We start from the raw sequence: 24,643 nt of genomic DNA on the forward strand, positions 1-24,643 counted from the left end.
GACACCATTTCCTCGGGGAAGAGTGGTTTGGGGGTGGTCATCAAGTTTCATTTCGGGCAGGTTTGAAATGCTTATTAGACATCTAAGTGGAGAAATCCACTAGGCAGTTCAACATGTGAATTCTAAGGCAGGAGGTCAGGCTAAAGATAGGGATTTAGAGCTATCAGTATTTATAAGGGATTTAAGCCATTGGCCTCAGTAAAATCATCTAGGGAGAAAATTTTGATGGAGAAGATAAGAGGTCCAAGGATGGGCTTGAAAAGTCAGGAAGAAGGAAAAGCCAGCGGCAGAGGAGACTAAGAGCTAAAGTAGGAGGAAAAGCGAGATGACAGTGGTTTTCAGAAGCCAAGCAAAACCTAGTCTTCCCATATTAAGAAAAAAATGGAAGCGGCTGATTAACACCCTTTCAGGTCCTGCACCCTGAGCTTCGCTCTTAAGAGGCTCCTGGACTTGGCCAGGCTGGTGCTGTATCTTGAGCACTCAGGTGACACATTCTCTCACTGGACTGAGGTGGGATGATATAGGTAGTTCAGAATTCAGCTCCAGAACCAGGCTGCCTGAGTCCACATTCCAGATCTATCAGGAGCAAGTCATGTGGCCTTGTACAAATGACTTCCTCTACGTCTCCGTCTCCTCATCTTTAACTGCGAATGAGAGTCAAACCAACTTGTGGTTACTGTGAAGATTAAGTGAGTTAGGAGATGGCAAGTCCTTAGAATGAAGGCTTCATCAGCAGAAGATGCTTTCCTATTTACTAACTGAGATTTGTACTAGCTCAAGGTCATATGACTGGTAAGAGTTGGAGCTGCTCATTGAGCCCAAGTTTGTTCAGCTGCCAATCTCAGCCTCTTTCCCATCTCTGTCACTGCAGCCTCCACCTGCCGGGTTCAAGCAATTCTCCTGCCTTAAGCTCTTGAGTAGCTGGGATTACAGGCATTCACCACCATGTGAGGTTAATCTTTGTATTTTTCAGTAGAGCCGGGGTTTCACCATGTTGGCCAGGCTGGTCTCGAACTCCTCACCTCAAGTGATCTGCCCGCCTCAGCCTCCCAAAGTGTTGGGATTACAGGCGGAGCCACCACGCCCGATCAAATCTCAGCCTCTTAACCAGCTTGCTGTCCTGCCTCCATACAAGATTCAGGGAGCTGGAGATGGTGCTTGACTTTTGCATGCAATGGGGGTGCTGGAGCAGCTCCTGCCAGCTCACGGTGCCAGCTGTGCACACGTCTTCCCAGCTGCGTATCAGCCAGGGTGGAGGTGTCAACAAATGCTACACTTAGGGATTTTCCCCCCACCAAGAGTCAGTTGTTAAATATTTACCAGCACAATACTGTCCATGGAGAACCCCCCAGGAAGTCCAGACACATCCATCAGTTAATCCCCATGGTAGGATGGTTTTGCTGATGCAATCTTCTAAACGGAGACGTTGAGGAACCAGGTATAGAGGCTTTCTCACATGACCAGTGGTGAAGCTCAGGTCCAAATGTGTCTCCTTACAGTGGGAGGGAAGACAGCTTTTACCAGCAAACCAAGCTCCCCGCACATTAGGTAGTTCTAAACGCCCCCTCTCCGATAGCCCTTCTCACGTTGCAAGTTTGCTGGTGCTGTTGACCTGTGTGGCTTTGTCTCCCTGAGCGGGACTAACTCTGAGTATCAGGGAGCCTGAAAGATGAGAGGCCTACACAGCTACCTGCCTCCCATCTGACATTTGGCCCAAGGCAGTGGGCGTCACCCAGTCTTAACATCTAGCTGCCCTCGCTGGACACAAGGTTCCTTCCTGTTTTGAGCCCGAATCCGTTTGCCTGCAGCTTCCACTCCTTGGGTTTGGCCCAGCCTTCCCCAGAATAAGGCACTGCCCTTTACTACACCACGGCTTTGAAACTGCCGGGGACACTCACTGCGCCCTCGATTCCCACTCGGCCTGGTGGCTGCAGCCAATCTGAGTGGCCTCGTGCCCCAGCTCCCTGTGGCTCACCCCAAATGCTGCCTCTCTGGGACACCTCCATTTCCTCCAGGGCGACTTGAGCACCACCTCTTGATGTCATTGCTGTATATCCTTTCCTCACAGTCATCTGGTTCCACTGCCATTGCTGTCCTGCCTGTCTCCCTGCTGGGACGCATGCCATGGAAAGGTGGTGACTGTCTGTTAGCGCCCGGCATGGTGCCTGGTTCTCCATGAGTATTTGTTGAATGCGTGTCCATACCCCAGTGGTGAGTCAGACAGGCCAGGCCCGTCCTTCAAGGAAATAATGACAGACCGAGACCAGTGCCATGAGGGAAATAAGCACAGTCCTGTGATTTGTTGGGGGGCACACTCCAGACAGAGCGGTCAGGGGAGGCCTCCCTGGAGCTGAGACCTGGAGCTGATGAGCAGCCCGTGGAGAAGGGATGGCCGGAGGGACCAGCCAGCGGGAATCCCTGAGGCAGGAAGGAGCTTGTCCCAGCAGAGGGACAGAAGAGCCCAGCACAGAGCAGAGGAGTGAAGGGGTCATGGTGCGGGGGCCCTCGGAAGAGGTGTGATCGCCTTCCAAGGGCAGGGGAGGCTGCTGAAGGGTGTAGGTGGGAGGGGGCCCGATCCTGCTGTGAAGAGGCCGCTGCAGCAGGAGGGCAGGCTCTTCTCTTCTTGCCTGACTGGCCTGTCGGGAGTGGCCAGAGCCAACTAAGGGCCCCCTGGCACCTAGGCCTCTCTTCTCAGGCCCAGCCTCCCCTCCCCAGGCATCTCAGCCAGACCCTCACCTTTCCCTGGGCCCAACACCAACCTTACACCTCAGTGTGACTTTCAGTCCCCCTTTAAAAGATGTATATTCATTTTTCCATGGCTGTGGTGACAAATTGCCACAAATGTGGTGGTTTAAACTAACACCAATGTGTGATCTTGCAGTTCTGGAGGTCAGAAGTCTCCCATGGGCTCACTGGAGCTATTGAGGTGTCCCCAGGGCTGAGTTCCTTTCTGGAGGCTCTAGGGGAGAAGCCATCTCCTTGCCTTTCCAGCTTCTAGTGGCCACCGCATTCCTGGGTTCATGGCCCCTTCCTCCGTGTTCAGAGCCAGTAATGACCCGTCCCTCACACCCTTCTCCGATCATCATGTCTCTATCTCTGCCTTCAGATGGGAAAGGTTCTTTAATTTTAAGCACTTGTGTGATTAGATTGGGCCCACCTGGGTAATCCTGGCTACTTGTCCCATCTCCAGGTGCTTAACCTGATGCTATCTGCAAAGTCCCCTTGCCAGATAAAGTAACATATCACAGGTGACATGGATTAGGACATGGGCATCTTTGGGGGCCATTATCCTGCACACCACAGGACTCCTAGATCTTAAAGGATCAATCAAATACAGTGTGTGAACTGTCAGGATGTAGATTCAAAAACTGACTTTAAAGGACGTTGTCGAGACTATCAAGGAAATGTTCACATAGGTATTTAGATGATATAAAGGATTTAGAATTAATATTGTTAAGTGTATTAATGGCATGTATCTTTACCTGATATTTGATTTGGAATATTACAGGAAAAACATGGAGTGAGACACCTGAAACAAGATTGGCAAAATAGGCCGGGCACGGTGGCTCACACCTGTATTCCCAGCACTTTGGGAGGCCAAGGTGGGCAGACCACCTGAGGTCAGGAGTTTGAGAACAGCCCGGCCAACATGGTGAAAACCTGTCTCTACTGAAAATATAAAAATCAGCTGGGTGTGGTGGTGCATGCCTGTAATCCCAGCTACTCGGGAAGCAGAAGCAGGAGAATCGCTTGAACCCAGGAGGTGGAGGTTACAGTGAGCCGAGATCGCGCCACTGCACTCCAGCCTGGGCGACAGAGTGAGACTCTGTCTCTAAATAAATAAATAAATAAAAGATTGGCAAAATACTGATAATTCATCTGGGTGATGGATGAGGGAGCTTCAGTGTATTATTATCCTTTGTACTTTTGCAAAGATTTAGAACTTTTATTTTTAAACGTTGAAAAATATAAATAGATAAATATATGTGTAAAATCCGTTGTAAGAGGTTAAGGAGACACATGTGGAACAGAGCTAAGGTCTGTTCTGGCTCCGTCTTTGCTGTCATCCCACCACTAGGATGGCCACCATATGTCCCAGGAAAAACATGAGGCTCACTGCATCCCTCACCCACTGAGAGAACCTGCCTTTACCATCTTTTATGCTGGGGCCTCTATTTCAATAAAACCAATATTCAGAATTAAACAGAACTTCAAAGGTTATCTTGTTTGACCATCACCCCCTCTCCCCAGCCCTCCCACATGCAATCCAGGAATATGCTAAGTGCAGCAAAAGTGATGAAATAACCGTAATGTAAGGTTTTATCAATTGCTTACTCAAACCAAAATGAAATTCCTAAGTAGAGCTGTCTGTGCCCATGTTCAGCAGGAATGCTTCACATTTTTGTTGGAGTTGAATATCAAAGAACCAAGACATCTCAAAGGGACCTTCCCAGCGGTGAGGGGTGAGGGGTGGAGGCAGAACTCAGCCATGATTGCCCTGCAGAGCCAGGCTCCTCTCGGGTGAGAGGTGCTCCGCTCGGGTCCCTCTGGTTCAGGATATGCCACCACCAAGGTCTTAGGCAAAACCCCAATTGTGGAGTCCTCCCAGATAAGGTTTCCCAGGCATCTCCTTTGCAGACCCCAGACTGGCCTGAAGAGGGCAAAACACTTGTTTCAGACCTCAAAGATGATGGATGATTGAGATCTCAAATGACTGACATCTTAGAAAGACAGTAACTATTCTCCATATTCCTTGGAGGTAAATTCTGGGGCAGGAACATTTCTCTCAGACAGATAGATACAACCCAGTCCTGCTTCCTGGGACTTTTTATCCTCTTGCATTTTGGCCGCAGAGCCCAAAGGTGGGGTGGAGGGGTGTGTCAGAGGCGGGGAGAAATATGGAGCGCTACCTGCAGAGAGGAAAGCCAACTGGGGCAAGATGCTGGCTCTGAGAACAGAGAGAACAGAATAAGACCCCTGTCTGCGAGCACCTGTCTTCCCAGGGGAACTTCAGATAGAAGTGGATGGGTCATCAGCTGAGGAATATTTTTTGAGGATGGTCTGTAGACACACTGTGGAGATTTCAAAGAGGGAAGGGGCCCCACCAGCCAAGGATTTCCCAGCTACCTGGGAGACAAGACGCAAACACATCAAAGGCGACTCACAGTTTAGAGAGGCAAATGGCAAGCACTGTTAGGAACCCAGACAGAGATAGGCGGGAAATTAGGGACGTCCACCTGGAGAAGCAGAAGAGAGTGCAGGGGCAAAGGTGTGGAGACAGTGGGCAGACCAACCTCAGCAGGGCAGAAGGTCCAGCAGGGGCATCTCCACACCAGCTGGCCAGGGAGCTTATGGATAACGCTGACATCTGCCAGGTGTTCCTGAGGCTAGGGACTGGTCTCCTGGGTTGGGGTTCACACTCTGGGAAATGGACTGGCACTCAATGAGGTTACAAGGTAGAATGGGGCCAGCCAATAGGGGCCTTGAATGCTGGGCCAAAGATATGGAATGTGATTCCAGGGGTGGGAGTTATTAATGGCTTTTGATTGAGAGAGTGGCTTCATGATAGGGTTCTCTTAGGAAGACCAGTGAGGCAGCAATGGGCTGAAGGAATGAGGAAAAATATAAAGGAAATTGAACTTAAATTAACATGGAGTGAGAAAGGGAGTGTAAAGAATTTCATGACTGGATGTTGGACTCAAGAGAGAAAGATGTGTAATGAAATCCCTCATTTATTAAACACCACTATGGTCAAGGCATTTACCTCTTAAATAATCCGGTGCATTCATGTACCGGATTCAGCTTACACATGATGAAAAAGAGGCTCAGAGAGATAAAATGACTTGCATAAGGACACACAGCTGGTCTGCAGTAAAGCTGGAGTTTTAATCCAGGTATAACAGAGTCCACATAGGAAGCCCTCTCCCTTCCTTGTTCAGGTGACAGGGAGAGTGTATTCGATTTCTCTTGCTGCCTTAACAAATTGCCACAGACCTAGTGGATTAAAACAACACAAATATGTGGTCTTGGAGTTCTGTAGGCCAGAAGTCAGACAGGAATTTCACTGGGCTAAAATCAGGAGTCAGCAGTGCCTTTTTGGAGATTCTACGGGAGAATCCACCTCCTTCCCTTTTTCAGCTTCTAGAGGCCACTCACATTCTTTGTGTTGAGTCAAGGAATGTGAGTAGCCTTCAGAAGCTGAAAGCCCCCTTCCTCCATCTTCAAAACGAGCAACATTGCCTTTCTTGGACCCTTCATCCCTAGCCACATCTTTGTCTCTGACCACAGTCAGGAAATGTTCTCTGATTTTAAGCACTTGTGTCATTGCAGCGGACCCCAGGAGAACCCAAGGCTAACCTTTCCACGTCAACATTCGTACCTTCGTCTCATGTGCAGAGTCCCTTTTTCCATGGGAAGTAACGTGTTCACAGGCGCTGAGGATTAGGACATGGGCATCTGGGGGGCTATGATTCTGCCTGCCACACAGAGTGAGCCTGCCGTGTGGACACGTGCCTCAGCAGCAGGTGGTGTGCCCACAGCTCTGTTTCAGTAAGCCCTGTGACAAAGGGGACTCAAGAGAGAATAAAAAATAATTAAATAGGCCAGGCATAGTGGCTCATGCCTGTAATCCCAACACTTTGGGCAGCTGGGGCGGATGGATCGCTTGAGCCCAGCCTGGCCAACATGGCGAAACCACGTCTCTACTAAAAACACAAAAATTACCCAGGCATAGTGATGCACACCTGTAATCCCAGCTACTCGGGAGGCTGATATCATGCCACTGCACTCCAGCCTGGGCTACAGAGGCAGACTCTGTTAAAAAAAAAAAAAAAAAAAAAAAAAAAAAAAAGGCCGGGCGCGGTGGCTCACGCCTTTAATCCCAGCACTTTGGGAAGCCGAGGTGGACGGATCACAAGGTCAGGAGATCGAGACCATTCTGGCCAACATGGTGAAACCCTGTCTCTACTGAAAAGACAAAAACTTAGCTGGGCATGGTGGTGCATGCCTGTAGTCCCAGCTACTCAGAAGGCTGAGGCAGAAGAATCGCTTGAACCCAGGAGGCAGAGGTTCCAGTTAGCCGAGATTGCACCACCGCACTCCAGCGTGGCAACAGAGCAAGACTCCGTCCCCCGCCCAAAAAAAAAGAAAAAAAAAATTAAATAAAAGACAAAACCCAGAAATTTGAAAAGGAATAATATGAGGAGAACAGCCTGGTTAGAGGAAGGCCTAGTAGTGAGGACAATGCACTCAACGTTTGTTCTAAGCACAGAGCACATTCTGTGCAGTTACTCCTGCTGTCACTTCCCCTCTGCATTGTTGTCAAGGCTAGCAGCTACGCCATCACCCATCTAAGAGCCTGACTGCAGACGTAAAGGTGGTGGCTAGGTCTGTGATTTAAGTGCTCAATTTTAAATGAATTCCCTAAATTCTAGAGTTAAAACACCTGTTCTTCATCTTAGGCAACTGTCTAAAATCTGTGTGTCTCTCCGACCACCTACTCCTCTATTTCTTTTACGACTAACCATCACCTTAGCAGGCAGACACTCCTTTCCGTTCCGAGGGTAAGCCATTTTAGAAAGTACCAATTTTATGGAAATTACCTGAACTGATAGGATTGTGGAAGCATGAATAAAAAGTGCAGGCTATAATGAAATTATTAGAAAACAGGGCAGCAACTGGGTTAATTCAAGCTCAATATAATCCTTTTTTAATGTAAAAGAGTCATATCATTGATTCATCTGAAATGTAATAGACTGAAGAGCCTATTGTAACGTGGTAAGTTTAGAAATATACAAATCTCTTTTTGGTTTCTCTTATTTCATATAAAAAGAGACATGATATTTAATTACAGATCTTTCAAAGAAAGAAAAGGATAACTTAGAAACATTAATATCACATACTTTGGGCAATAAACTTTCAAGCTTATTGAAGAACCTTCTGATTTTTCAGTTATTTTGATGATTTAATACAAGATTCAGTATCAGAGATTGTTGGGATGAGAAATTAGGAAAATACTCAACTGCAGATGAAGACATTTACATTTGAAACCTCTCATTTCCTTGTGAAAGGACATGGATTTAATTAACTGCATATATGACTACTGTGTGCATTCTGAGGTGAATCTAGCCATTAGATCAGCTCCCAGGAGTTCAACATGAACAAGCTTTTCAGGGAGAAAAGGCAAAACAAACCCAACTTTGAATACTTCAGAAATGAAGGCCACATTTAGACATGTTTGGTTACCATCAACTTTAATGGAAACTACTTGTCTATTTCTGGGAACCAGAATATGACCTCGGTGGGGAAAGACTGAAGTGGAAAAAGAGAAAATAAAAAGATCCATTGGGCATGAATGCTCAGAGACTCCACAAAGAACTACGTGTCACAAGGGGATAAGTCCATATTTTGCTAATGAAGACTGCCGTTATCTCTCAGAGAATGGCCAAATGCTGCTACGTTGTCGTTACAAACTGTTTAATCCTGAAGAAGGAAGCAGGGCTGGTTTCAACATATTTGCAAATTGCTAATTGACAAGAGGAAAGTTAGAAATTACAGAAATGACTGGACCCACCTCCGTTCTGTGAGTCCACATGCACACACCCAGGCACGCGCACGCGCAAACCCACGCCAACAAATAGGCATGAAAAGTATCTTATTGGCATCATGTTTCTGGCATTGCTATAACTACGTACAAAACAAGCGATACATGAAATGGTAGCGACATCTGTTCTAAAACCTGTGGGGCTTTACTCACAAAACAGTTGTAAAACCTTTGGGGGACAAAAATATTTCTTGTATCTATGCAGATGCTTTCCTCTAAGGGACAGACACACACACACAGACACACATACACAGTCACATGCAAATGACTGTGTTGACCTGAAAAGACAGGAATAAGGAAAGTAAATGTCATCCACTTCTCTAAAATGCTTCTTTAATTTTTCTTCTTCAAACGAAGCTAAATTTATTGCTTTAGATGTGCCTTTTATTTCTTTTTTTTAAATCCCAGAACATATTGTCATAAAGCTGAATTTAAGATTCCAGTTAGTAGGCTGTGGTAACATACAAGTAGATGCTAAATGTGTTTGTTTTGATTTGCTAGGAAAACATCTTCTGACCTTGGAAATGAAATCATTTAGTTGTCCGTTTGTTTATGGCCAAAGACTTATGGAGCGTTCTGGATACTTGTTAGTGTATCTTTGAAATTCTCTAATCCGTGGCGTGTGGGAAGTTGGATTTGAGCATCACTCAGGATGTTCCTCATTAAGGAACCCAGATTTGTCTCCTTCCCACAACTCCCCAATATTAGTTTACACTTATTACACAGCAAATTGTCCATGCTGAAAGTGAACTGCAGATGGTAGGATTTAAACACCTCATTATCAATTTACCCTCTCAGTAAACATAAAGTTTAGAGCTTGCTTCTTAATCAGGCTTCAAGTATGTTTTCCAAAAGAAGGTTATTTGATTTTTTGTTCACTCCAAAGTGTCTTTTGATATTATGTAGCATATTTATAATGTTTTGAATTTTTAAAGCAACTGGCCTGTAGCAAGTTAACAATTTATTCTGTTAGAATAGTTTCAGCCTGAGGATATTGTTGATTTTACCTTCTTCTGAACAGGTTTGGAGGTATGCAGTAAAACATTTTTGTGGACTGTTAAATTTTAGTGTTTGTTCACAAAGCCACTGCATTATATGTTCTTTGAAATCATCGATCTGATAGCAAAAGTTCATTCTGCTTGCCGACTTCAGTATATACTTGGGTCTCGCTAAAGGTAGTGTGGCTCTTACAGGTATTGGCATGATCCTATTGTGGATGTTTTCCTGTGGCAAGAGAAGCAAACTCATCTCTTTCCATAGCATTCTTTAATCTGTAAAGTGTTGTTTCTGGGAAAATAAGGGGTGATGAAGTGTGGGAGGAGAGCCCCGATTCCTTGAGCTCATGTTGAGCAGGGAGGCAGCCGCTCTGAGGGTTCTGTCCATACCTGTGAGAGGGGTACCTGGTCGGCAGGCCCTGCCCACTCTGTTTTCCTGAACATACTGAGCTTGTTGCTGTCTGTACATCACAGTTAAACCCTTCACCCTTGATTTTTGTTCGCTTCACCTTTGCAATCCCAGTGCCTCTTCTCACTGCAGCATCCTACATGCCACAAGCCCAGCTAAACCCTGGGGCTTTTCCCTCCTGCCAGAAACCACAGGAAAGTAAGAAATGAAAAAGAATTTTCAGAGAAATGGAGGAGGGAACAAGACACTCAGAATGTAAAGAAATGGAGAATCCAGTAGTCTTGTCTGTGGTCATTGGGTAACAAAACCCAAGTAACAAAATAATTACTCTAGTCATTTAGTTTTAGCCAAAATTGCAAGTGTTACAGAAGTGCTATAAGTGAAGCTTCGGAAGTCAACCCAGGGCTGGGAGCGGACTGCCGACGGCAAACTGTGTGCTCCCCGCAAAACAATCCACCCCTTTTCTAGAAGATGGAGATAACTTTATGAGCTTACCTCAAGTAATTATTTGTGAGAAACAATCGAATGAGTATGGAAGAGGTAATGAGTGATTTTGAAATATTAATATTAAAAGAAGCTCTGCTGAAATCGGGTATGTTGAATGTGAGTGGTTTTAAATTTGGTGGAAATAAAGAGACATGAGCCACACCTGTGATCCCAGCACTTTGAAAGGCCGAGGTGGGAAGATTGCTTGAGCTTGGGAGTTTGAGACCAGCCTGGTGACATAGCAGGACTTTGTCTCTACTAAAAATAAAAAAAAAAAAATTAGCCACGTATGGTGGTACCTGCCTGTAGTCCCAGCTACTTGAGAGGCTGAAGTGGGAGAATCGCTTGAGCTTGGGAGGTGTAGGCTGCAGCAAGCCGTGATCACAGCACTGCACTCCAGCCTGAGCAACAGAGTGAGACTCTGTCTCAAAAAAGAAAAAAAAAAAAAAAAAAAAAAGAGACCTGAGCAAGAGTATAGGTTGGTTTCAAATCTCTGCTCTGCCCTTTACTAGCTGTGTGACCTTAAGTAGGTTACTGAATCCTCTGAGCCTCGGTTTCCTTATGGGTAGGAACTATCTCACAAGGGCTGTGATAATAACTCAGGTCATGGCAGGTAAAGGGCCAGACCCATGACAATGGCGGGGTGATGTTCATCAAATGGTAGCTATTACTGTTTACGTAGGTTAAGATAAATCGGTCACCACTGCCTCTTATAAATTGAAAAGAAATCCCCCTCATACTTATAAGCTATTGTATTCACGGTTATCAGTGAGATGTGGGTTGAGTTATCTGATCAGGTAGATAAGGGACTGCCCCTTGGAAGCCTTTAAGCATACCTGTGGAGGAGAGCAGTCACGCAAGAATTCTGAAAATCCGTTCGTGGCATCAGGTGAGAGAGCACGCCGCCATTCCAGACTCTAGGACATTCTTGGAGGGATGACGATCGTTTTGACAGCACACGGGGGACCTGCCTGGCATGTGGATAAAATCATCCAGGAGATTTTGCAAGAGCTAAAACACCGAAGCTGCTCCCTGAGACCTGGCCTTTGTCTCAAATATGCAGCTCTCTTCAGATGGAAGAGATCAGGTGCCGTGGGTCCTGGACTGGGCGAAGCAGGTCATTTGGTTCTGGTATTCAGGCCACACTAAGAACCAAGTATTCCCAAGGTACCTAGTTAAAACAGGCTACAAGTAGCCTAAAAACGATGTCTTGAAAGATTTTTTAAAAATTGTTTTTAGTTGTTGTTTTGCCCTTGCTAGGAATAAAACAGGACTGAGAAGCCCCAGAGCTCTTAGGAACCCCATTCAGCAGTATCGCATTGCAAAGTTCCATTTCCTGGCTCTCAGTAGCCCTCTGTGATAGTGCTTTTGGGATCCAGCACTGCTACATCTGGATATTTACCTAAAACATTTGAAATCTGTATGTCAAGAGATATTTGCACCCTCATATTTATTGCAACAATATTCACAATAGCAAAGATGTGGAATCAACCTAAATGTCCATTAAAGGATGAATGGATAAAGAAAATGTGGTAGATAGACACAATGGAATACTAGTCAGCTTTTAAAAAGGAAGAAATTATGTCATCTGCAACAACATGGATAGAACTGGAGAACATTATGCTAAGTGAAATATGCCAAACATGGACAAATACCACATGTTCTCACTTACATGTGGGATATAAAACAATTGAACTCACAGAAGCAGAGAGTACAGGGGTGGGTACAGAGGCTGGGGGGAGGTGGAATGGGAAGATGGTAGTCAAAGGGTACCAAGTCTCAGTTAGATAAAAAGGATAAAGTTTGATTTTTTTGGACATCTGCACAATGTGGTGAATATAGCTACTAGTTGAGTACTGTACATTTCGATATTGCTCTGAGAGTATATTTCAAATGTTCTCATCACGGAAAATGTTAAATAATTTATCATTATGTTACAAAAAATAATAAAATTTCAAATGTAATTGTCCACTTTGGAAAAAATTCATAAATTTCAGAATTTAGGCCAATAATTCACATTTTAATGGATCAGAAGAAAAAATAGCTGGTCATTTGTTCAAATTGTTGAATATACAAAAAACTCCAAGTTCATGTGCCCACTCCATGAAATTGGGAATATCTGGAAAAAGGTCTGGCATGGATTGGTCCTTGGATCCTACAAGTGAGTGAGCCTGGCCTTCAGTGCCCCACGCGCATGTGTGAGGTGGGACAGCAGGCCCCGGTTGAGGGACACAGCCCGTGGGCACGTGCACTGCCCTCAGCATAGCCGCCTCAGCATTTCAGGACTTAAAAGGACCTGAGAGTCACTGAATCAAAGCTCCATGAGAGTCAAATTCCTCTGTAAATTCCTTTCTTGCAGGGAGGGTGGGGAAAACTGTCCAAACCTCAGTCTTTTGAGGGTGAGTTTAATTTTTGAAAACAGCAAAACTTCAGACAAAGCCAACTCTAGTGAAGAAAGTCAAAACCAGGATGAACACATTAAAATAAGGTGGGGTCAAAAGATGACAAAACTGGTTTGCTTCTCTGACCCACAAAATGGTTCTGAGAGGTAGTTCCAGAAGCACCTAGAGTAACACCCTCCTCCCACTGCTGCTGCCAGCACGACCTCTCCAAGGGTGGATGGAGAGCTCATATTAACATCTTTAAGGCTGGGCGTGGTGGCTCACACCTGTAATCCCAGCACTTTGGGAAGCTGAGGCAGGCAGATCACCTCAGGTCAGGAGTTTGAGACCAGCCTGACCAACATGGAGAAACCCTGTCTCTACTAAAAACACAAAAGTAACCTGGCATGGCGGTGCACGCCTGTAATACCAGCTACTCGGGAGGCTGAGGCAGGAGAATCGCTTGAACCCAGGAGGCGGAGGTTGCAGTGAGCCAAGATCACACCATTGCACTCCAGCCTGGGCAACAAGAGTGAAACTCCATCTAAAAAAAAAAAAAAAAAAAAAAAATCTTTAAAAATGGGCATCATCTTTGGCTCAGAAATGCAATTTTAGGAATTTATCATAAGGAAAGTATTGAGATGATACACAAAGATTGAACTAATAGGAAGTTTGGTGCAGTGTTGATCACAGCTTAAAAATTTGAACTGGTCTAAATGTCCAACAGTAGGACTGGCTAAACCTACAAGGACATATAAAGTCGACAGGATACTGTGCAGTCATGAGAAATGATGCTATCAAAATGTTTCTGTTGATACAGAAAACTGCACACATTCAATGAAAAGAGCACACAACAGATGAGTGGACAAAAGCCAGGACATATGTACCCAATGGAATACTACTTAGCCATAAAAAAGAATGAAATCCTGTCATTTATGGCCATGTGGATGGAACTGGGTGAACATTAAGTGAAATGAGCAGGGCACAGAAAGTTAAACACCACTTGTTCTTGCTCATTTGTGGAAGCTAAAAAAGTTTATCTTATAGAAGTAAAAAGTAGAGCAGAGGATATTAGAGGCTAGGAAGGGTAGGGGGAAGAGAGGGATAGGGAGAAATTTATTAAAGGATACAAAATTATAGCTAGATATGAGGAATAAGTTCTAGTGCTCTATACCACTGTAGAATTACTATAATTAACAATAATATGTTACATAGTTTCAAACAGCTAGAAGGAGAATATTGTATGAACCCAACAAAAAGGAATGATAAATGTTTGAGATGATGGATGTACTAATTACCTTGATCTGATCACTATGCATTATGTGTATTGCAACATTGTTACATACCCCATGAATGTGTACAATTATTATTTATCAATGGAAAAAAAAAAAAGCGGGTTACCTACAGTGTTAAGATATGATCCAGGCTAAAGTTTGTAGATCATAACTTGATCTACATGGGGAGAGGATAGAAAGTGATATGGAGGCTGGAGGCAGAGGCTCATGCCTGTAATCCCAATACTTTGGGAGGCTGAGGCGGGTGGGTCACTTGAGGCCAGGAGTTCAAGACCAGCCTGCAACCCTGTATCTACTAAAAGCACAAACATTAGCTGGGCATGGTGGCTCACACCTGTAATCCCAGGTACTCGGGAGGCTGAGGTACAAGAATTGCTTGAACCCAGGAGGTGGAGGTTGCAGTGAGTCAAGATCACACCACTGCACTCCAGCCTGGGTGACAGAGTGAAACTCCGTCTCAAAAAAAAAAAGAGAAAAAACAAAAGCAAGTGATATGGAAAGACATGCGCCAAATTGTGAATGGTGAGCAGGATTGTGGATATTTTTTACATTCTTTTAGCTTGTCTATATATTCTGACTTTTCTGTAACAAAAAACTATTTTTATAACAAAAAATAATACAGGGAAACGCGAGAGAGAGAGAGAGAGATTCCGCTATCCTTAAAGAGAAACTATGAGGTCCCGGTATAGTTTGCTGGAGCTGCTGTAGTAAAGTACTACAAATTGAGTGGCTTCATCAACAGAAGTGTATTGTCTCACAGTTCTGGGGGGCTAGAAGTTCAACAGCAAGATGCTGGCAGGGCTGGTTCCTTCTGAAGGCTGTGAGGGAGAATCTGTTCCTGGCCCCTCTCCTCACTTCGGGTGCTTTGCTGGCAATCTTTGGTGTTTCTTGGCTGCTGCGGCATCACTCCAGCCCCTGCCATCATCTTACATGGCATTCTCCCTGTGTGGGTCTGTGTTCCAGTTTTCTTTTTTTATAAGGATACCAGTTATATTGGATCAGGGACCTACCCTACTCCAGTGTGACCTCATCTTAACGAATTACATCTGTACTAACCCTATTTTTAAATAAGGCCACATTCTGAGATATTGGGGGTTAGGACTTCAACATATGAATTTGGGGGAAGAGCACAATTCGACCTATAACAGTACCCAGGGAAATGGCCACACGGCTCCTACCCCACTGAAGTTAACGCCTACCTCCCACCACAACCCACCTGGCTGTTGTCTAGCATGAGCACGGGCCAGGATCAGGAGCTATGGGGTGGCATCACTGACCTTCTCCCTGTAGTGCTCCAGGTCCAAAGAGCTTATGATGATTACTGAGACTTGGGCACCACATCCTCCCTGTTTTGGGATGCCCGGGCCACGGCTGCAGATCTGTGTGGGCACTCACATTAGCACCTCTGACCTAGGAAGCCCGGTTTAAAGATTCGAAAGGAAGGAGTAATCTAAAGAAAAAGAAAGGACACATGCCAACTTTTGCTTGGATATAGGAGTTGTGATTAAAAAGCAACAATAGAAAAACAAGAGAGAAGAAAGAAAAAAGTATTATGAATATTACACATTAAATCCCACACATGGATGTTTATAGCAGTTTTATTCATAATTGCCAAAAACTGGAAACAATCAAGATGTCCTTCAATAAGTGAATGGGCAAACAAACTGTGGTACGTCCATGCGATGGGACATTATTCAGCAGTAAAAAGGAGCTATGAAGCTCATTTATGAAAAGCCATATCATTCACAAGACAGAGGGGCCAGGTGCAGTGGCTCACGCCTGTATCCCAGCACTATGGGAGGCTGAGGTGGGTGGATCACCTGAGGTAAGGAGTTTGAGACCAACATGGCCAACATGGCATGGCCAACATGGTGAAGCCCCATCTCTACTAAAAATACAAAAATTAGCTGGGCGTGGTGGTACACGCCTGTAATCCCAGCTACTTGGGAGGCTGAGGCAGTAGAATCGCTTGAACCCAGTAGGCAGAGGTTGCAGTGAGCCCAGATTGTGCCACTGCACTCCAGCCTGGGTGACAGAGCAAGACTCAGTCGCAAAAGAAAAAAAAAAAAAAAAATAGAGGAGCTTCAAATATACATTGCTAAGTGAAAAAGCCAATCTGAAAAGGTGACATATTGTCTGATCCCAACTACTATATGGCAAAACTGTAGCGATGGTAAAAAGATTGCTGGTTGCCAGGGGGCTGGTGGGAATGGGGGGAGGTGAATAGGTGGGGCACAGAGGATTTTTAGGGCTGTGGAACTATTTTGTATAATACTCTAATGGTGGATACATGCCATTAGACATTTGTTGAAACCCATAGAATGTACCACACAGAGTGAACCCATATGTAAACTGTGGACTTCAGTTAATGATAAGCTATCAATATTTGTTTATCAGCTATAACAAATGTGCCACACCAATGCAAGATGTTAATGATTGGGGAAACTGTATTTAGGGGAGGGAAGAATATGGGAACTCTGTGTACTACCTGCCCAAGTTTTCTGTAAGCCTCACAAGACTATTAACTAAAAAAAAAAATCACACCTCCAAAATATATTCTGAATAAAGAAATTTAAAGGAAATCATACACTTAGCTACCCTAAAGGAGCTCTTGGCAGATAAAAGTTTGGGAAAGTGCCAAGAACTAGCTTGTTTTCAAAGGCAGCTGAGAAGACACAGATGCCCCAAGTGTGACCCAGCGGGATGCCCCAGGATGAAAACAGCCCTGCCTGCTCACACCCATCTCAGACTCAACAGAGCCCTTCCAATCTCGCTCAGCAGTGGCGGGCTTGGAGGAGGGGAGGTAGACCCAAATTCTTACTCAAAGAAATAACAGTTTGGAACATGCACAAGAGTGTCAACAAGTTATGTAGATCTTATCAGCATGGCATTTTTGGTGCCTCCCAGCTATCCAGCAAGGCTCCACCAGCCTGTTCACACCCTGCGGCTTCCCACGCACCCGAGCCTATCAACACCTCGGAGGCTCTGCCCAGCAGGCCTGCCTCCCCAGGGCACGACCAGCCCAAACTTTCTCTCCATCCTCATTCTCTCAGGATCCCATCGTACCATCCATCCCCTCGGTCTGCACGAGAACCTGCTGTCCATTCCTCTGCGGACATTCTGTGCCTTGACTGGGGCTACATGTCTATAAATTTAAACAATACCTTTATGCTCACTTTGGAAAGAATACTCAAGGTGGAAAATTTGGATGTCACACCCGAGGGAAGAGAATGTGTAGTTTCAGTAACGTGAGAAATTATGCAAAGTCACCATGGAAGTATTTTAAGCTTATACGAGGTGTTTCCATGTTTGCAGATAAAACATCACGATTTTGCAAAACTGTGGAGAAGGGATAAGGCAGGAGACTGAAAGCCCTTGTAGTTCTGGTTATGTATATACGCTGCTGCCTGATCATGCAGAATTTCTAGTGTACTTTTGTTAAACAATGCAAAAAAAAATTTACTTAGACTGATGAAAATGAGAGTCTTTCAGCTTTCTTTCACAGTTACTTGTTCATTACACTGAAGTCAGTGAATGGCTCTCTGTGTTTGTTTTCATTCTTAGGCAGCCTTAAGTGCCTTGAAACAATTTTCTGAACAAGGACTGGATCCAATCGACGGAGCAATGAATATTGAAAAAGGTTCTCTTGAAAAGTGAGTAACTCCCGTCAGTATTCTCACACTTTTCATTGTAACTGTACAAAAGATAAGGCATAGATAATAATGTTTTAAAAAGTCAAGACAATAGTATCTACATCTTACACAATTATTAGTAATATAATTAAATGTAAAGAAATGAAAACCAGTACATATGACCATACGCATCTCCTGTAATATTTTTGTGAAAGTTTTAACCTACTAATTGATCGTTGATTTTGCATCTCTTTGCCTTTGTTGGAAATATTTGTGTATTGTCCTGACTGTAGAGACTTGTAAAACTTACAAAAGATTGTTTTTCACTTCATAATGTAGAGCATTGTCTGGCTAAGCCATTTTCAGAGGTAAAAGTTTTCACTCACATTCCTGCTAAGTTGTGGGCAAAGCGGAGAGAAAAGAAAAAGAAGTTGAGAGGAGGCGCCCCTCCCCTTGGCTGTGTTTGGTTTTTCGTATTGTTTTCTATGCAACACCAGCACACGTTGCCACAAAAGTGTGACTCCCAAGGGCTACAAAGGCAAAAATGCAGCTATCATAATTATTTCTGAAATCCAGTTCGTAGCTTTGTTTTAATGAGATGTGAACAGAAGGTCTCATCAAAGAGACTGAATTTGGGGTCTCTCCAGAGACTCAATTTATACTGAAAAAAAGGAAAGCGGTTATATTTATACAGTAGAATTCAAACTCTTTCCAAGCAGTAATAATAGCAGGTAGGATCTCAGAGCACATGCAGGAGATAACATTTTTAGGTTTAAAAGAAAATAAAAATAGTCAACCGAGAAAGTGAAAACCAGATACACTGATCCTACAGTTAAATGAGCATTACCAAAAAAAAATTAATAAGAAAAAACAGCATTTGGTCATTAATATCTAGAAGGTGAGAGCGTGAGAAGAAAACATTTGGTAAACAGACGTGGCGTTTTAAGTTGTCTATAGATTGGCAACCATTTATAAGTTAATTTAATCAAAAACATTTCCACATGATCTCATCAGTAGACTATCTGAACATAAATATTGTTGTTTCACTTTAAAATGTCACTTTTGTGGTGACCTTTGAATCCTCTGTGCCATCTGCTAATAAACATGTCTGAAGATGTGCAACCCCAGGCCTTCAGCTCTTGTTAATGTATTAATCTTTCAGACAAGCCAAGCATCTGAGAGAGAAAGCGGACAATAACCAGGCACCCCCGGGCTCCATCGCTCAGGACTGCAAGAAATCAAACTCGGCCGTCTAGCAGCTCCCAGAACCTGCGGCTGCCACCGCATCCTTATAAACCTGTCAGCACGCATGAGGGTGTCTGTGTTCAGGGAAATGAATGACTAATACCATTATTTGAGTCTTATGTGAAGACAACACTATTCTAACACAAGAGATAATATACATGGTACTGTTTATTCAACTGGGGGAAAATAAAACTTTGAGCATTTCCCTTGGAACTCGAGATCAGATCATAACTCATTTGCCCAGAGGCAGCAGAAATCTGATCCTGCTACTGGAGCTTAAAATAACAAGTAAAGAAAAGTGTTAGAAACAAAGCTAAAATTTTAACATGATTAATAATAGAGAAGTTGGGTTTGGTTCTGTTGTTACGATTGTTTTGTCGTGGTGCTTGTGTTCAGTTATATTCTCTCTCTCTCTCATTTTAAATAATGCTTGACAATTCGAAAATGAACCAATGATGTGCTGTGGAATGTGATGGTTGTCTTCATATAGAGTCACATGGTTTCTCTTTTTATGCAGATATTTATAATCTTCATCCTATATCAGTAGGAATAACTATACGGTGCACTACAAAAAAGATGTATGCAAACAAACATGTTTTAAATCAGGTCAGATATTTGATGAAAAATATACGAACTAATGTTAGGAGCAAGTAGTTTCAACATACTCCAGGAACTGAGAAACAAAACAAAGCAATTGTGGGTTTTGAGCTCCATATACTCTTAGCAAGTAAGGGGGCGTCTTGCCCCTATATATCATTTTCCCGGATTCCACTCCCCGTTGTGGGAATCGCGCCCACCCCCATCCGTGTGTTGTAGCCACTCACGGTTTGCATCAAGAGTGTTTTTTGTAACTGCCTCTGGACTTGGGACAGTGAGTAGAATCAAAAATAAATAATGTACGTGGCGGGGAAAGGAAAAACCTGTTGGAGTTGCTTCCAGCCAGCCACGCTCCGGGCCAGCATGTTGGAATCCAGCGTGGAGCAAATGCAGTAAAAATGTGGTTGGTTTCTGTGTGAAGCGCTGCTGTTGTTCTTTCGTTCTCTCACGCTCATCTTTTAAATATCACCTCCGTGAAACCCATCCGAAAGGCCACCACCCGGCCTAGTCACCCTGCCCAGCAGTGGGATTAGAGAACGGATAGGCTGTACCTGCGAAACTGCAGAGCCGCCTCCTGGGTGACTCGGGCCGGGTTCCTGGCCAGCGTCATCGCATTGTTCAGGCTTTCTCCTTATTGATTTGCAAACGTTGTGCAATGAGAAAACACTATATGGTCTAACTGCTCGACTCAACATGACAATAGGAATATAATTATGTAAGATTTCACAAGCAAAACCACCACAAATCATGATCTGGCTGACTCACACGCGACTGGAGAATAAACAAACAGCAACATAAGGAAATAACTCTAGGGTTGTTTTTAATGATTCCCATGTGGGGAAGTCCGTCAGTATTGGGAGGGCTGGGTGCCCTTTGAGGAAATAGGTTATGTTACATAAACCTGAGTCCTTGCGAAAAAAGCAGCACATTTGTAAAGTTGGAGCTCACAAAGGTAAACTGGATGGAAACACAGTCCTGCTGCCTGACACCAGGGCTCAGAGGGCCCTAAATCATTCCCTTTGAAGGGCATAGGCCTTTCCTTCTGCTAGGCCTTCGCCCCCTGAGGTTTAGACCCTCAGATGGGGCAAGGGACTGCTTCAGGCAGGATCACTGAAGTGGGTCTTCAGTTTACCCAATGCAATAAGCATAGGCTCCCTCTGGCAGCCCACATCGAACTACACCAAGGCTGTCAGGTCTGTAGGAGAGCAATGAGCTCCGGGAACAAACACAGCTAATCAGTTCTCACGACCCAAGTACCTAAAGGACTTAACTCTTGAGCTGTCTGACACAGCTTATCCTTAGATAAGTCATCCTTAGAGCCAGTATATCCATGAATACAGCCATGGTGGTGGGGGCGAGGGAATGGAAATTTGCATAGGAGCTCAAGCTTAGTAATAGCTTATTAATTCAAAATCCCATCCTCTCTACCTGCTCACAGAGCCCAGGAAGGCCTTCGGGTATTTTCTCCTGCACAGCAGCACTTCCTGGGAACCGCCTGGGTTTTCTTTGGGTTGAATTACCAATGCAGATGATGGGTGGCCTGCAGTTGTTGGCAGGGACCCGCTGCAATGCTCAGTTCCAAAGAGCAATGTTATATATCATTAGAGGGGAAACCATTAAGTAGATTTATTGAAAGTATGTTTCTTTGGCACAAGGAGATCTTTTTGATGAAAAATGGAACTCATTATTCTCTAAAGGACACAGATTGACTTATCTCCTTTATCAATTACAGTGTCTGCTTTCAGCTTTTCTCAATCAAAGCAATGGGCTTTGTAGTCGCTTTCCAGAGCTGAGGCCAATGTGTTTTATGAAAAAGGTTTATTTTTACATTTTAATTGGAAATATAATATTGCACTTTGGAACTCTGACCATCCTTTCCAGGACAACTTGCCAGAGATCAGTGGTGAGACATCACCCGTCAGCCTGTGACAGACATCCCTCCCCTTTCCTGGGGTGACCCCTCTGATAAGCTGTCCTAGCATTCTTCTCCCCAGAAAACATGCCTAATAGTGATTCTTTTTGACAGCTTCAACCAATTTCCTGTACCATAAAATAAAAATAGCTTAATGTAAAACTTACCTTATTATACAGAGGTTTTCAGGACTCCTAGGGACTTTGGAAACGTGGTCCAGACCAACTGACTGGTACTTAAATCTTGCTGCAGGTGGGTTATCACTGCAATCGCCTAAAGTTTGTTTTGTACCTTTTAATTTCCAAAGGCTACCTCTTACCACTCTGACCAAGAATGATAGAGAACCTAACACTTTTGTACACAGAGCTGACAAGCTGTTAATTGCATAATCCTGTGTGAATTTATCTTTGAGCTGCCCATAGCCTGACCCATCGTGATATAGGCACCAGATCAATGTAGAAATCATACATTGAATAAATGGACGAATGGATGATTTATCACTCAACACCCATTGAAGAAAGAAAGGTTAAATCTCACTGTTTCTTTACATGACACAGAGGCAGGCACCCATGACAATGGTGTTGCTGTTGGTCAGATATTATATTTGCAATCCAAGAGGAACCATGACATTTTTTAATCAAGAACATGGCAAGTCCAAAAAGCTCTCACTTCAGAGGACTTTGGACCCATGGAACCATCCTTCTCCTGTATTCCCATTTCTGTATTTATATTCCTTCCATCAGCTGGCAGATTTCATTCTAATCCCAGATACATTCCACTGTTTCCACAGTCACATGTGCATAGCTTCGTGAGGAGGGACTTTGTAATATCTGAGTCAAAACAGAGACTGCCTTAGACCTGATCAAACCCAACTGTCTATTTCTGGCAGACACTACCCAAGTTCCATCTCACCTTGCCAAGACTTGTTTAAAAGTTACCATGTTGAGGAAGCTTTCTTCTTATGTCCCAACCTCTTAACAGAAGTAAGAGCTTCCTTGACTGTATTCCCAGCACACTCTGATGTGTGCTGGAAATTCAGAAAATAAACAAACAAACAAAACAACTTCACTGTAAGGAAGCCACGCTAGCAACTGGGAAAGACAGACAGATAAGGAGATGAGCCTGGATAACTGAGCCTTCTGTACTTAGAGTCACTGCACTGTAGTAGTTGTTCACCTCCTTGGCTCTTTGGGTCAGTCACATTCATTCCCTCATTTACTCTACCATGCTTTGGGCACCATGCTATTTATTCTGGTGACACTATCATATAAGCCAGTTCTGCTTTCGTGGAAATTATACTCGAGTGGTAATCTCTCACTGCCACCCACAGTCCAAATATCCATGGACCCCCTCTCCCCACATATACATATATTAGGTTTAAAGCTCTTTAAGCTCACCAACACTCAGAAGACCAATCAACCTAATTTATTCCTCACCATATCTCCTGACCCAGGAACAATGCCCACCTTAATTCAATAAGTACTCAATAAATGTTTGTTGAATAGATGAATGACCCCAAAAACTCTGCCTGATAGATCTGCCCATCTAACTGCATCAACGTTGACTGGCATGCATGGACAGAGAAATCTGGCCTCCTGGGCAGAGCCTCCTGCCTGGGTGAAAGCTTCTAGTTCTAGTTCTGTTAGTGTGTAGCCTTGCTGATGTCATTTAGCATCTTCAAGTTTCAGCTTTTCAAGCAAAAATTGGAGATAAGAATATGCAGGACTATATGGACTCTTTTTAAAAGTGCACAAGTTGTGAATGTAAATACAATACTTCAATCAAAGTAAATGAGTATTAGGGAAAGAGTAATGGTCTACGAGTCAAGTCTAGGGGCCTAATGGTTCGGACACAGATGTGACCTTGGCAAGGGATGTGGCCTTCCTGGGCCTCAGTTTCCACGTGTGTTAAATGACGGCCCCTAAAAGCACTGCAGCTCTAGACCAATCTTCCTGTTAGTAATTCTGTTAGTACCTCTATAGTAGTATGCTTATATTTAAATTTTGTCTCTAATACATGTGATTTTTAATCAAATACCTGGAAGGAAAATATCACTCTTATATCAGTCAGGATTCTTTTGATTGCAAGTTATAAAAACCTATTCAAACCAGCAAGGAGAAATGTATTATAAAGCCCGAGGGATGCTTCACAGAACCTATGGGCAAAAATGTAGAAAGGAACTGGGGCCAGGAAGTGGAAGGCTGTGGGCAAACCTGGAAGTTCTCTCTCAGTTCCGCATGCTCTCTCCTTCTCCCTCTCTGTCTCTCTGTAAACTAGCCCTGTTTCTCAAGTACACACATCGGAGAACACGGTTACCAATAGAACCCAAGTTTGCAGCCACCTGAAGAAACATCAAATGTCCCTCTTGATTTCATTCCCATTGTCTTAGGAAGGAGCCACTGACTGACCCATCTTGAACCAGGCGTTCACTCCAGCCCACATTGCACAAATATGGCTGCCCCAAGCTTACCCTTATGGGGCATGGTGGAGTAATCATCAGAGAAGAGATAATCACTGTTTTGGGAGACAACCCAATAAATATCTGCCTCAGCTACTCCCCACAGTTTTCAGAGGGCAAAGCTCATTATAACCACGTGCTAATTCTTATTTTCAACATTAACAGTGAAGCTTAAATAGCTGAATTACTTCTCCCAAATATCATAGATTGCTCTCAGGTGTGCGAAGCCTGTAGTATTTTTGTCTGGTTTTGTTTAATCCTTTCAGTCTTTAGTTTCAAGGGTCTGATGAACCACAGAACTATCCTGAATGAGTCATAAAATTACCTAGAATAAGAACTGAGATTTTTCCAGAGATCTCAAATTAGTATATTTTTAAAAAGCCTCATTTCCTCAGGCGCACAGGGATAATGAGAAGCATAGGCAGCGGAGTGGTTGTTCATCCTCAGTGATGTCTACAGACCCAAAGACCAAAGGCCACTTCCCTGCTTTGTTAGACTGAGTGGATTTTAACTGTAAGGGACTTTCTGATTCTTACAACTGAGGTTGGGAGAAACAGAGGCAAACTTGATCTAATTCTCTTTCAAATTTCGCTCATAAGTTTTCAGAAGAGCCCAAAGAAGAAGGGACACT

General features: G+C 44.0%; 1 protein-coding gene across 3 annotated transcripts in view; it reads left to right on the plus strand.

Moving 5' to 3' along the window:
• The window catches only part of STAU2 (staufen double-stranded RNA binding protein 2), a 332,823-nt gene extending 312,761 nt beyond the window's left edge, over positions 1-20,062 (plus strand). For all 3 annotated transcript variants that reach the window (XM_050802291.1, XM_050802293.1, XM_050802295.1), the window contains 2 exons: positions 17,733-17,821; positions 18,963-20,062. In XM_050802291.1, the coding sequence (XP_050658248.1) occupies positions 17,733-17,821; positions 18,963-19,056 (183 nt within the window). In that variant the 3' untranslated portion in view covers positions 19,057-20,062. The remainder of the gene's footprint in view (positions 1-17,732; positions 17,822-18,962) is intronic.
• The last annotated feature ends 4,581 nt before the right edge of the window (positions 20,063-24,643 follow it).

Source organism: Macaca thibetana, chromosome 8, assembly GCF_024542745.1.
Source record: "Macaca thibetana thibetana isolate TM-01 chromosome 8, ASM2454274v1, whole genome shotgun sequence".
NCBI classification, from domain to species: Eukaryota; Metazoa; Chordata; class Mammalia; order Primates; family Cercopithecidae; genus Macaca; species Macaca thibetana.